This window comes from Crocodylus porosus, unplaced genomic scaffold (assembly GCF_001723895.1).
Source record: "Crocodylus porosus isolate Cpor-Errol unplaced genomic scaffold, CroPor_comp1, whole genome shotgun sequence".
Taxonomy (NCBI): domain Eukaryota; kingdom Metazoa; phylum Chordata; order Crocodylia; family Crocodylidae; genus Crocodylus; species Crocodylus porosus.
The window spans coordinates 92,751,247-92,765,649 of NW_017728886.1; the positions used below are offsets into that span (position 1 = coordinate 92,751,247).

General features: G+C 41.1%; 1 protein-coding gene across 1 annotated transcript in view; it reads right to left on the bottom strand.

Annotated features, from left to right (window-relative positions):
- Window positions 1-14,403, bottom strand: part of EGFR (epidermal growth factor receptor) — a 222,289-nt gene that overhangs the window by 35,883 nt on the left and 172,003 nt on the right. The window contains exons 7-15 of the mRNA XM_019539300.1: window positions 12,238-12,379; window positions 11,493-11,609; window positions 9,570-9,696; window positions 9,373-9,446; window positions 8,250-8,340; window positions 6,369-6,568; window positions 4,030-4,162; window positions 2,305-2,404; window positions 119-276 (exon numbers count right to left, since the gene is read on the bottom strand). Of these exons, the coding sequence (XP_019394845.1) occupies window positions 119-276; window positions 2,305-2,404; window positions 4,030-4,162; window positions 6,369-6,568; window positions 8,250-8,340; window positions 9,373-9,446; window positions 9,570-9,696; window positions 11,493-11,609; window positions 12,238-12,379 (1,142 nt within the window). The remainder of the gene's footprint in view (window positions 1-118; window positions 277-2,304; window positions 2,405-4,029; window positions 4,163-6,368; window positions 6,569-8,249; window positions 8,341-9,372; window positions 9,447-9,569; window positions 9,697-11,492; window positions 11,610-12,237; window positions 12,380-14,403) is intronic.

Sequence of the window (14,403 nt, forward strand, 5' to 3'; positions counted from 1 at the left end):
GAAAAAAAAAAAAAAAAAAAAAAAAAAAAAGAGGGTGGGGAAGGATAATCCCGTATAAACAGAAAGGGACAAGATACTTGCTTCCATAGACAAGTAAAGTAATTTGTATTTTACTCACCCCCGAGTGCAATTTGGATGGCAGAGCTGACAAACTGAATTTTCATCTGCATATTTCCAGACTAAGGTATCATTCTCACCCAGGACTCCAGCTGGGCAGGATTTAACACAGTGAGGACCATCAATATAATGGGCACACTTCATACAGTTGTCTGGTCCCTGAATAAAGACCAAGAAATTGTAATACATTTGCCCTAGCCACATACTGACTTATGTGAACAGAGGCTTTTGATACAGTTGTTTGATCATTTGACATATAAACGTTCCTCTGTTGCATTATCTCCTAAAGAAATGCTCACAAATTTCTATTACTTTTATACAACACGTTCTGAAGATCCTGATGTTAAATGAAGCAGCTGTCTGAGTCTCATCTCTGCTGAATGGTTCTTACTCATTTATAATTTTCTTACCTTCTGCCTTACTAAAAAGCTTACATTTTTTGTTTAAAACCATGAGTAATTTTATGATATCCTGATAACAAACAACTGTAACACCCAGAGGCCAGGTCCCCAGCTGGGGAAAATCTCCATATATTTTAATGAAACCTGTGGAGATGCACCAATTGCTATGAACTAGGGATTGGGCCCATAATTGTCCTTGATTTTTTGCATTATCTTCTGAAACATTGTTTTCTTTTCTACTGCAGAAGGAAGGACATTTAGATGGAAATAGAAAGGCCCACCATACTTGTATTTCCATGTGCTTTTCCCTGGCCTTTTTCTATAGCAGTGACATTTTCACTGAGATTGTAACAGCAGCAGAAAGATATTCCTGGTGCTCTGCAGGAGAACAAGCAGTCCTGGGTGATGAAATTGCATCTTTTGAAGAAAAAGCTGGAAATGCTAGTTTCATGACAGTAGGACGGCAGCGAGATTGCATGTCAGCAGAGTATGACTTTTTAGTTATATGCTTTCAGTAGGCAATCAATCACAAAGAGGGTTTTTTCCAATTTTAAAATTGAAATATTCAGATTATCTTGCTGGTCTAGTGCATTTCCAAGCAGGGACACGATGAAATGCATCATGAGGTTGCTATACCAGATTTTCATCAGTGATCTAGTGTGATCAGTGTGTGTTTACTTGAATTACTACTTTTAACGCCTAAGAGTCCTGCTAATGGAACAGGCCTCTATTTTGCTAGGTGCTATACAAATACAGAGCAAAAAGATGGCCCACCAGCTGGAAGGAGTTTGCGGTCAGAGTTACAGGGCAAATGACCCACACAATTCTAAAACATAAAGGGGAGGAACAAAATATTTGCATTACTGACCAGTGCCTTTTCCAGCTGATTAGGAAACGCCAGGCACCCTTTCAGGATACTGGCTACATTGTAGTAAGGTTGTCAGCAGTTAGATTGTAAAACAGAGGGTAGAGTAAAAGGGGAACTATGAGGATCTGGGAGGGAAACAGAAGCTCCTATTCTTTTCAAGAAAGCCGAATATCAGATTAATGGCCACATGAATTCAAATGCCCTGCAAATTAAAAATGTGGGCCCAAATTCAGGCCTGCATTTGGAGATGCACCCTCTTACTTCAGGGTTGAATTTGGCACTACATGTAAAAAGAGAGAGAGGAGTATATGTTTACGTACAGGCAAGACTTGGTATTTTGAGAAATAAGAGGATTTTAAGAATCTGAAAAGGATAAGACAGAGGGACTCTGCTGCTTCTTGCTAAGGAAGATGAAAGCTTTTTTAAGTTTTTACCCAAAAAAACCCTGCATATGCATTCAGAATGCTTATCAGGATATCATAAAATTATTCATGGTTTTAAACAAAAAAATAAGCTTTTTAGTAAGGCAGAAGGCAAGAAAACTACATGAGTAACAATGAAACTTTGAAAAAATAATCATCTCATTTTAATTAGCCTTTTTTAAAATCTATATCAATTTACAGCCCATCCTTATGTTACACAGGATATATATTATTGAATTTGGTAGGTTGGAGATCCTGGCTTTAAATAATGTGTCCACTTAAACACCTGGTATTGATCACAATTTGATCCTGAGACTTCAGAGATGAGAAACTAGTGCATTTGTCTACTAGTATTAATAATTTTTAATTACTTACATAGTACTTCAGAACCCAACCTCCCTAAAAGGGAGTTTCCACATGCTTTATGCTAACCTGCCTGTTTAACAACTGTTTCTAACATGTTCACCTAATCACAGTATTTGTATGTCGCACTTACAGGTCCTGTGCAAGTTGTATTGTATTCTGTTGAGTTTTGCACCAGGCATTCTGCATGACACGGCAGACATTCAGAGTCTCTTACAAATTCTCTTGGCTCTCTGAAATGTAAGCAAGGAACAGAAATGAATAATTGACAGGATGTCACTTTTAGATTTGTTTCAGAGCTCTTTGAACCCCTATAAGTTCTTCCTGGTTTGCATATGTGATGCCTGAAATAAGAAAATATTAATGAAAAACCTTCTTGACTAGTAAGAGCACAGCAGTGTAAGAGCACAACAAGAGAAAAGTTGAGGGGGAAAATTCAACTCACATTGTTATGCAAAGTGATTAAGAACACATGCTAAAAAGTAGTCATCTTAACATTTTGAGTTAATGATGAAGAATCTTAAAGACCACTGAAACATTTTAAATTAGAGCACTGCAAACAAGTCAGGAAAACAGTTCACAAGTCTCAGATTCTTAATTATTAAGGAACTTAAATAGAAATTGGCTGATAATTAGATTCATGCCCTTCCTACAACACCATGAATCATTACAATATGAAAGCAGGGAGCAGATGGTTTTGATAGCAAAAGAGCTGTTCCACTTCAAGTAACGGTGTTATTAATTAAGCTACATCTAGTCATCATTTGACACAAAAATGCCCAGATCTGTCCTTCGGGTCATGATATCTGCTAGAGGTATTCACTTAAAAAAAACACAACAGCTGTTGAACTACAGGTCACTAGACAAATATAAACATTATGGACACCATCAGACAAAGTTAGTTGCGTAATATTAATGATTAAGTAAAATAACCTTTGAGGAATTAGCAAAAAAGAAAAAGAAAAGAAATAATTCCTCTGAGAGTTCTGTGGATAAAAAGATATTGTGCATCTGATTCAAAATACTGAAAACCTTTCAGGGTTGTAATCAGACCATCGTTATCATGCTAGCTGATTCTTTATCACATATTTTCTTGTTGAAATGACCAGCCATCAAGACATAGGTACTTATAAATTTTGTTTATCATAAGTGAAGCTGATGGAACTATTTTGCCTGAAGTAACTGCTCTGAGTGTACTACAGTACTTATAACAAAGCTACTATTAAGGCAAGAATTGTTGTAAAAGTGGGTATGAACTGGTAGGCACCAATTCACTGATATACATGACATGTTCCCATTTATTTCAATGGAAGACCTTCATATGCATCTGAGGGCTGACTTAAATAGTTTATGCCACGTTTCAGTAAATAACTGGCGTGTAATTTTAAGCAAGCTGAAGAGCCCCTGTGAAGTAAACAGGGCTACAAAAATGGGTAAAATATAGCTCCACTGACATCAGTGTGTACATTCCCATCAATTATGCTGTAGCCATGATCTCGGCCAGACTGCTTCAAGCTATAGACAATCTTAAGAGATGGATTTGTAAAGAGTGCTCAGAGATTGATGCTCCTTGATCTTCACTGGGACTAGTGTGCTGGATATCCAGCATTCCTCAAGCAGGATTTACGTGAATTGTTCGGTTCATATTTCCCTTCTTTTGTGGGTCACCTACTCCTATGTTTGGTTAATTAGAGAAGGATATTTTCTCTCCCTTTTCTGTATCTATATACCAAGTTCAAACCAGCATTCTTTACAAAAGTAGCAAAACCAGATACAAAAAGATTCCCTGTTTTTATTTTACTTTTTATACTATCAATCTAGTCGTATAAAAATATCAAGACAATACTGAACATCTTACCCTTGCATTATATTGCACTGGTTCACACATTCCCTCTGACGCTTGAAGAAACGACAGGAAAAGCAACGGGAGGGCCCTGGCCCCCAACACCCAACATCTGAACATAAGAGGTCACAAATGTGTCCTGCAGTGGCTAAAAGACACAGAAACAAGAGTCGGAAGGTCAAGGCAGGAAATATGAAGCAATTAAAACACTGCAAATGACTCATTTTTGAGAGGCAATTATACAAAATTATTATGAAGACAATATGAAGGATCCCAACAGTAGTGCAGAGTCTGAGGAGGGGTGTTCATTCTTTTCTCAAAGCTGCAAATTAAGAGTAACTATTAGTTTTGCAAAAGGTAAAAAAACAAAAACAAACCCCAAACAAAAAGGCTGTTCTGTTGCTGTTTGTTAGTCATCTATAACTTATGAATTGTAATTCCTGATAGCAATATTTAATATATCACAAACCTATATGCTACAGACAGAAGCAATTAGGGCTTGATCCAATGTTCAGAGTTAATGGGAAACATCAGTGGACTTTAGCTTTGACCTTGACTGAATAAGGCACGCATATGGTGTTGGAATTAGTATCTCTAACCTTCAGCTCACAATCTAGAAGCCTCTAAGGCTTAAACAAGACCAAAGTGGATCTTCCCTAGCAGTTAGTCATAGCGTGGTGTGGACCAAACAGTAGGGCAAAAATATGACACCTTCATACCCAGAGGTTCCAGGGGGTACAGTGGTGTGGAGGTACCTACCTTCCACAATGTAAGTCACATGGTGGCATCTACCAGTCCCCAAGGTCCCAGGTACCTGGAGCCCTGGGCTGGCATGGGACACCCCAAAGATCAGGCAAAGAGCAGGTGAAGAGGGGGCCTGCCTGCAGCCATCACTGTCCCAAACTGACTGGGGGCAAGGGAAGCCCTTGGACTGCTCCTAGCCCACTGCAACCAGGGGCTACCAGGAATAGCTGTACAGAGTACCAGGTTCAGCAGCAGTAGGCGTAATCCTATTCACTCTCCCTCCACAACATTTCTCCTCTCCTCAGGTTACAGGCTTCAGCTGCAGGAAATGGCTACATGGGGTGCTGGGTTTGGCAGGGGAAGAGAAATTGGCGGTGCCCCTTTCCAGCATCTGCTCCTGGCCAGGGGGGGACACCAGCAGGGACTGTGGCAGCAAATTGGTCCCTGCTTCCTATGCCCAGCAGCAAACCATAGGCAAACCCTGCTGGAGATAGGGAAGGGAACGGAGGAGAGGGGTAACAGCAGGGTAGGGGGAGGAGGAGATGGGAGTCTTACCTGCTTCAGGGACTCACATGTCCCTGGCAGATGCTGCCGTGGCATGATAGAAATGGGATGCAACCACCCCTATGGTGCTGGGCCCATGTTCCGTGCCCCACTTTTTGAATTTCCACTTATGCACAGACTTCCATACAGTATAAATGACTGTGGGCCTATACCTAGCGTCAGAGGTTTTATTTACTGAATTCCCTCCAACTGGAAATTCAGCTGCCAGAATCCAAAGTCTGTTTGCTCAGTACCTCATAATATTAACCACTTGAAAATGACGTTGAGGCCTTGAATTTGCTGAGAACGGACTGCAGGTAGCAAAGCTTCCTTAGGCACTCTGTTCTTGGTACTATCTTGAGGGAAGTGACTTTTCATTAGTGCAGCCTCAGCCATTGCCCTCATCAAGCAAGAGACTGAATTTTGACTGAGCTTCCTCCTTGCATCCAAATGAAAAGCAATTGTGGATAACAATCTAGGGCATCACTCATTGAGCAGATATTCACATGAGTCTTACTATACTAATTTGATCAGCCCCAGATACATGTTGAGATCCCTGAAGTCAAACCCTAGACCAGTGACAAAGCTCCCACTGACTTTAACAGAGCCATGATTTCACCACTGCTTTCCCCATGTCCAACAGAGAAACAAATGCAACTAAACGCATCCAGCTTACCACAATCACATTTCAGTGAAAAATCTTAATCCTCACCTCAGACTTCTTCTTCTACAAGCCACGTTACAACTGCTACCACAACAGGCAGGTCTGCTAGTGACTTCTCTTAAAATAGCAGAAGTCAAGAGTTAGGGTGGTTTATTTCAGTGCAATAGTGAGGAACTAGGCTTTGTGTTTGGCTATCGGCTAGGATTCAGGGGAGCTACAAAACAGAGGTAATCACGAATATTTGGCTGGTAAGGCACGTGAGTTGACACTGGGGTGGACGTGACTATCAGCTCTACTGCTGGGCCATGGAGATATTTCTGTAATTCTGTTGATCAATAAACGAAACCTAACAACCGTCCAGTAACTGGTCCACAAAGATGTTTGTGAATAGTTATTAACTTACCACATTCAGTTTTATCTCTGTTTTGTGAAATTTTTGTTTTCTGAGTAGGTGTTGCAAATAGGCTGTGCCAATTCACTGTATCAGCATAGCAGAGGTTCTTGTTTTTCATGATGGCCACATCACCATCACTTATTCCCTGGAGCGAGCGCAATCCCAGAGACTGTATCATTAGGTTAACTACAGCAAGAGAATACTGACCACTAACATGGACACAGGAAAAAAAGAACAGACAAAAGAAAAGGATGGTTAAAAATACTTTTACTTGGTACATTTTCTTTTTGATTTTCTGAGACTGAGATGAAATAGAGAATATAAGTTTTGTTCATGGAGTTTTGTTTTAAGTCCCCCAACTTTATGTATAACATTACAGTATATATGGCACAAAAACAATTTGTAAAGCCACCATAAGATTCATATCTGACTTTCTGTAAGCATCTGAAGTCAAATTCTGCAGTTAGGAATCTCTATACTGTATCCTACACATGCTAAAAATAGGGTAAGTCTAAAGTAAGTTTGTATTGGACTGTGCCACACTAGTGTGCCAGTACAGCCCTGAACATAATGAGGCCCTGAGCCATATTAGGACTTTTAGGCAATGCTGTTATTCACTCTTGAGGGCCCTGACATCAGGGCTTTGTTATACTATGGATCTTACAAATGCATAAGTAGTGAAAACAGGTCACAAACTCCAGAAAAGACAGAGAAGAATGGAAGAAACAAAATACTGTTTTACAGATGCAGGACTGATACATGTGCAGACTGTGGAACTTGCTCGAAATCTGCGAGGTGAGCACTAGGGGCATGCGAAATGGGCCATATTCAATTCGGATTCAGACTGAATCGGGGACAGTGATTTCATTTGTTTACTTGGATCACTGTCCCTGATTCGATTTGGCTGAACCCGAATCTGAAGATTCAATGCTGATTCGGGGAAAAAAAAAACCCACCCCAAAAACCCCAGTGATTCGGCCACAGACACAGCTTTAAATGTTTTTTCTACACACCTCGAGGTACCAGCGTGGTTTATGAATGCTGCGATGCTGGGGTGCATGGAGCATCCCACAGGAGCATGGAGGGCTCCCCATGTGCTCAGCAATGAATCTGGAAGTCCACCCCACCCTGGCTCGGTGATCAGCTATGAGGAGACCGCGGGTGCCTCCCCAGACCCAGGAGGCACCAGTCACTGAGTCAGGGGAAGGGGGCACAGAGGAGCCCCCCCCTGCACGATCCCCAGCAGCTGACCAGCTGCCCCCAGCAGACCCAGAAGTGGACCGGAAGTGCTTCTAGTGCACTTCCAGGTCTGCTACCAAGCGTGCTGGGGATCCCCCCATGCTCCTGTGTGATGTTCCATGCACCCCCACCATCTCAGCATTCACAAGCTGCTGGTACCTTGAGGTATGTAGAAAAAATATTTAAAGCTGTGTTTACATCTGAATCATTAAATCTTTCTGAATCTCTCCAAATCTATTTGGATGGTTCCAATTCAATTCAGGGAGATTAAAGGGTCTCCTGATTTGATTTGGATTCGGATATTCCGCCACTGAATTGGGCCGAATCTCTGCCGAATCGAATCAGGGACTGAAGCTTCACGCAATCCTAGTGAGCCCAATTCCCTGGTCCCTGCTTGTCTTGGTCACAAAACCATCCCTTCCTCACCTATAAACAGGCAAGTTCTTGACATAGCCACTTGGACACACAAAGCCAAATTTTCTGCTGATGTTAAATGGCTCAGATCCACTGACTTCAACCCGACAGCACCAATTTATACTAGCCAAGAATTTAGCCCAAGCTTTGCAAAACGTTTATTATTTAATCCTTTCAGACAAACACAGCTGTAAACAGAGTCTCTCCCACACTCGCTCTGGCACATTCTTTACTTACTGTTGCTTAGTTCTGCCTCTTATAATCTCCAGATTTTCAAAAGCGTGGAGATCGGTGGCATTTTCAGGCCAAGCTTGAATCAACAAAAACCCTGAAACACACACAAATCCCATCATGAAAACAAACCAAAACAAAACCTCCAAATACCACCTTGAAAATGTACTTTTAAATCAACTGCTACTGAGCTCAGAAGAAACTCTGCCTCCTTTAAGTCTTTACAAGAATTTAAAACAATGGATTGTATTTTCAGGAGTGCAAGGATATTTTTAACACTGCTTTGTAAACAATTTACTTTTAGGCCACCAGAACAGCTTCATATTTTAAGAGGTTATGTGTAACCAAGATGTACGACTAATGTATTTGAGAGAGACCACAGGATTTTCTGCTCATCAGGAAATATTGTAGTAGAAATTTCACTGAAACATGAGAAAAGCACTGTTTTTTCCAACACCGCTTGCTTTTAGGGAATGGAAATGTTGAGCAGGGAAAAGCAAAATTGGGTTTACCAGCTAAACAAACAGATTTTTCGGCTTGAATGAGGAATTTGAAAGGGAAAGCATTTGGGACGTAGCACTGTAAGATATCAGAATGAATTTCCCCAAAGTTTAGCAGCAGCTACTGAAAAAGTAATTGAGTAGATTGAAAATACGGAATAGTCATGGTCAAGTTTGCGGGTCCAGCTCTGACCTCATCCTACTTTTCTAACAGTGTGGATTCGCTGGGCTCCAGTCTCAACTTATGTTGCTGCAAGATCAAAACTCAGCACTAGCTGCTCATCTGTGTTACCTTTGGGTCCCAGGCATGGGCATCCAGATTGTTAGGAGTATCTTCCACTCATGAGATGCAAGTGACTGAGCACCATTTCCCCCAATTTTTTTTTTAAGTCCATAAATAGGAATATACCCATTTTTTTCACTCAGTTGAGATAACATTTCCTGTGCCTCTACTTCACCACATTCAGCCCCCAAAAGTATTGCTATTTTACTCTTAGAGGAGTCCAACAAGTCACCAGATGGGACTGCCAGGGAAAATCATGATGTCTCTGGATTTACACCTGTATTAAGAGAAGCATTTTCAGAATGATAACTATCTGGCAAAATTTAAATTCAAACATATCACTAACCTGTTATTTCCTTGACTGTTTTAAAGACATCCAGTTTCCTTGGGTCCAAAGGTTTGGTTTTTGTGAATGCATCACTACAACAAAAAGAATAAAGATTTTTTTTAAACAAGAGCAAATCTGCTTTATCTGCTGCAGCATCTAAATCACCAACCCAGCCACCTCTCCACAGGCCACAGAAGCCTCAGTTGACAACTTACCCGAAGAACGCTACTGGCAGGATGCTGACGTCCCCATTGATCTTGGTGCAATTTTTGAAAGAGTCAATATTTGTAGCATTGATGGAGAGAATCCCTTTAAGTTCACCTATTCCGATCCCATTGCAAACTGTCAAAAATGGGGTGTGGGGAAAAAAAGAGCTCAAAAGTTGCATGTTTTTTTTCAGCAAGTTTAAAAAGGAAAAATAAGAAAATAAATATTGGCACAGTGTTATTTAGGGCTGAAGCCATATACCATAAAATTAACTACAGAATGATATGACGGCCTAAAGGATATGGCAATAATATAAGAGCCATAGTATATTGGCATTGCAGGACTATGTCTGATCTATAAAAGGGTCCCTTTACACTGCTCTGTCCCTGGATAGTTACAAATGAAAAATTCAGTTAGAAGAGCAAAAGTGAAAGGAAAAAGGTAATTCACAACCATATGCAAGGGCTGGAGAGATGTTCGAGACGGTGTTAGAAATAGAAAGCCTGATTCATCTCTTTTACACCAATACTAACCCAGGAACCAAGTGACAGGACTAATGTAGGAGACAAAAAAGATGAACAGGGAAGGGAGAGATGTGTTAAATCTGTAAGGTATGTGGCAACCAGGGTATAGCTATGACTGAAGTGAGTGGTAAGTAAAGAAAGGCTGTTCAACGATGGAGCGGATGTAGATTTTTTTTGTAAGCTATAGCTCTCAGCAGCTTGGCTTCGGAGAGGCCACGTAGTTAGAATTTATAATACGTAAGTCAAGAAGAGATGAAACTGTGGATGTGATTTTTCAGCAGAGGTGAAGCGAAGGCTGTGGTGTGAATGAATATTTCTTTACAGACATAGAGAAAGTCTTTATGAGGGTATAGACGTAGCACTAGCAAAACCTGCACAAGCTACAAAACATTTTGATCTACAGGGATAATGAGGATAGAGGATGGGGAGTCATGACCAAATGACATGACAGTCTCGTTTATGATCTCTACTCCCAGATGATACACATGTTACTTGCAACACTAAGATAAGACCTGGGATCTGCCAGGAAAGCTAGGTGTTTTAGGACATGGGCATAGTCACGCTGGTTTAAAGCCAACATCCATCCAGTCCACTCATCTTTAACTGTAGCTGGCACCAGTTACTTCAGAGAAAACTGCCTCTCACAATAGGTTACATATTTTTAAAAGGAACTGTAAAAGTGTTTGTGTGGCCCAGGATGTGAGCCTGTCCCAGCATGTACATAGGCACTCCTTTCCAAACATGCTGTTTTACTAGGTCAGAAGGCCGGGGAGAGCAGAGAATGCAAAAGACAGGAATACAAATTGAGCAATCTTGTGTTGAACCCAAAAGTAGATCTGGAGGTCTGAGAGTTTCTACTGACAGCCCCTGTTTACATGCAAAATAAGTCCTTCAACAGAGTGAACACAAAAGCAAACTTTATTAGAATTTCTAATTACAAATATTGCTAGCAAATCAAGAATAACGCAATACATATCTAGATATACTTTTATGACCCAAGCAGAAACAAGCAGGTCTCACAACCTGGAATCTCTCCATCTAGCTGTCACCTAGGACTCCGATCCTTTTACACTACTTCCCTTAGCTTCATTTATGCTAGCATGGGCCAACTTAGTTAACGTGCCTGAAAGCTTATTAAAGCCACTATAATGCAAGCTAAAGGGATTCTAGCTCAATACAAAGGCCTATACCTGTACTAAAGGCAGAATTTACTTTTTTCACATGCAAGGCAACACCAGTTTCCCTACTGAACTCTCTGCCTAGGCCACTCTACTATTATTGGATAGTTATATTACAATTGCACTGAGAGCTCCCCAAAAACAGGTTGAGTCCTGCTTGGTTAGGCATTTTCTCAATTAAACTCTCCCAAAAGCTATACAACAAAATACTTTCCCATGCGTTTTATACCTTTGCTGCAAATCCCATCACACTTTTTACATTTCCGTACACCATTTTCTTCCACTTCATAGGTATCAACATTACATGACCGAACACAGGAGCCATGGTCTGTCACCACATAGTTATCTGGGAAGACAAGAGAGTAAACAAATGGAGACTGAATAAAAAAAGAGATGTGTCAAGGCTTGCATTTATGCTGCAGACAGAAATTTAGCTGATACAAAATGCTAAAAAAGCCTTTTAAATGTTAAATAGGGAGAGGAAAATTAAACCCCAAGTATTAGCATTCTTAGCAAATTAGTATGGCCACTAGCAAATTAATCCTCAAAACACCTCCTCAGAGAGAGGTGCATAAATATCATCACCTTCATTTTACAGCTAGGGTAATTCAAGGCAGAAAGAAGAAGTGACGTTCCAAACAGTGAATCTATAACATTGCCTTGATGAGAACATGGCACGACCTGATTCTCAGTCTTGTCCTCATTCTTCCCAGTCACCTACCTCCCAAAGCTAGGCAATCTTCAGGTACTGTCACCAATTCTTTAGGCCAGAATTAAGTAAATGTTTTTTAAAAAGGACAAGGGGTAGGGAATAGTGCTAAATGAAGACAAAACTTCTATACTGGGCGGGGAAGGATACAGGAGTTTTGGGGCTGGCGTCATAAACAGGTGTTATAGGCACCTATTAAAAACCAACACAGATTTATTAATTGGCTTTCCATTAAATAAAATGGACACAGTCCAAGTAAACTTACGGGGACACTTCTTCACACACGTGGCTCCAAAGCTGTATTTTCCATCTGGATTGGCATCCATCTGGTAGGTGGTGGGATTATACAGAACTAAAGGTGGGCAAGTATCCTTGCAGGTTGCTTCATCGCGAAACTTGCGACATGCCTGTTATTAAAGATTATGACCACAGCACTAGGTAAAATGCAATCTATTTTTAAAAGTATAATAACCTCATGTTGTCTATTTTACATGGCCAGATCAATGAAGCACTTGACACCAATAGAGGTGCTCAGCAATCTGCAGGACAGGTCTCAGGTGAAAGGGTTCTGAGGTCAGTTCAGAAATCCTGTCTGATATTTACAAAACTAAAGAGCAGGAGGTTTCGTTATCTGAATCCATTCATCCACATCACTTCTGCCTTACAAAGGCCTTACTGGGCCAAGCTCCAGTGCCACAATGAAACCCTCCGGGGCAGTCCCTTACACTCGTGCGGAGAGGGTCGGCTCCATATGGACATGAATCTACTCGGATGCATCAGAGAGCAAGTAATGGCCAAAAAAACAGTAACCAGATCAAGACAAATGTCTATTTTACTTGCTGGCAATTTCTTTATAACGTTAATGAAATCTAGTATTTTGCTGTCAGTTACCAACCTGGGCAATTTAATATTAAACCAAGGCCGTATTTAACTACATATAATGAACAACTTAATGGGCGTTTATAAAGAGAAAATCTTTTCTTCAGAACTCATTCCGCATTCCCATTTACAATTATTCCTTCCCTCTTTTCTTTTCTGGCTTTCTTGATGAGAGAACAAGTGTCCTCTGCCAACAATTGGTACGAACAGTTTTAATGTCATTTATTTACCATAGGCACAAAAACATATATAACAGAAAAAAAAAGAGAGACACGGACTTTCCATTGGCATTGCTTGCAACTGACTTCATGCCAAGTTAAAGAGTTGTTTAAAAAATGTTTAAAACAAAGCATAATAATTGAAATGTAATGACTAAAAAATAAAACGCAGATTTTTCCTAAATTCCTTCTCACCCACAGTGTTATGAACCCTAACAGCACCATTGTTCTAGTAAATGAAAACCAGAAAGAGAGATCAATAGGTCTAAGTGAATGAAACACAAAACAGGAATTTAAAATGATGAAAATCAAGTATGACCTTAAAGAGTCTCAACGTCAGTATTCTACAATATAGCCGGTTGTATGCAAGGGATACCTGGGCCAGACCATCACCTGATGCAATTAGCACAGTTATACTGAAGTGGCATCATACTGATTTATACCAAATAAGAACATGGGGGTGGAGCTTGCAGTAGGGCAAGGTGCAGAGTAGCATACCTACTATTCTGCACCAACTCCCTGTGTGGATTCTCAGGGCGCCTATACAAGTGCAGGGAGGCTACTCAGACGCACTGTAATTACAGCACATTGGAGCAGACTCAATTACTCCAGTGTTGGAGCTTGGTAATTACTATACTCCAGCAGACTACAGAGTCGTCAGCCTCCCCACTCTGAAAAATGGCGGTGGGAGCGCTTTAACTAAAACTTTTTCAACAAGCTTTAGTTAAAGCGCCATCACCACCAAGGATGCTCATATACATGATCCTCCAGGCACTTTAATTAGCCGCTGTAATTAAAGTGGCTCACCAAAAGCATCTGGGAATGTCTCCTAGCTAAAAGGGAGGCGTACACCCAATGGAAGAGACGGGCCAGCACCAGGGAGGGCTATACTGAGGTTGCTCGGAGGTGCAGGGGGGCGGTCAGGAAGGCCAAAGCGGAGATGGAACTGGGACTAGCTACCCGGATAAAGGACAACAAGAAGTCCTTTTTTAAATACATAGGGGGGCAAAAAGAAGGAACTGGGTAACATGGGGCCCCTGCAAGACACGCTAGGAAAATTTGGTTGTCACACCAGACAACAAAGCTAACCTATTTACCGACTTCTTTGCCTCCATTTTCCTGAGCAGGGACCGTATCAGCCCCCCCCCACTGGCCCCTCAGGCCCCAGGAGAGGTGCACCTAGGCCAAGGGTCAGTGAGGATCTAGTCAGGGAACTTCTGGAGGGACTGGATGTATTTAAATCAGCTGGTCCGGACGATCTCCACCCTAGAGTGCTGAGGGAATTAGCTGAGGTCATTGCGGGACCCCTGGCACGGCTTTATGAGCACTCGTGG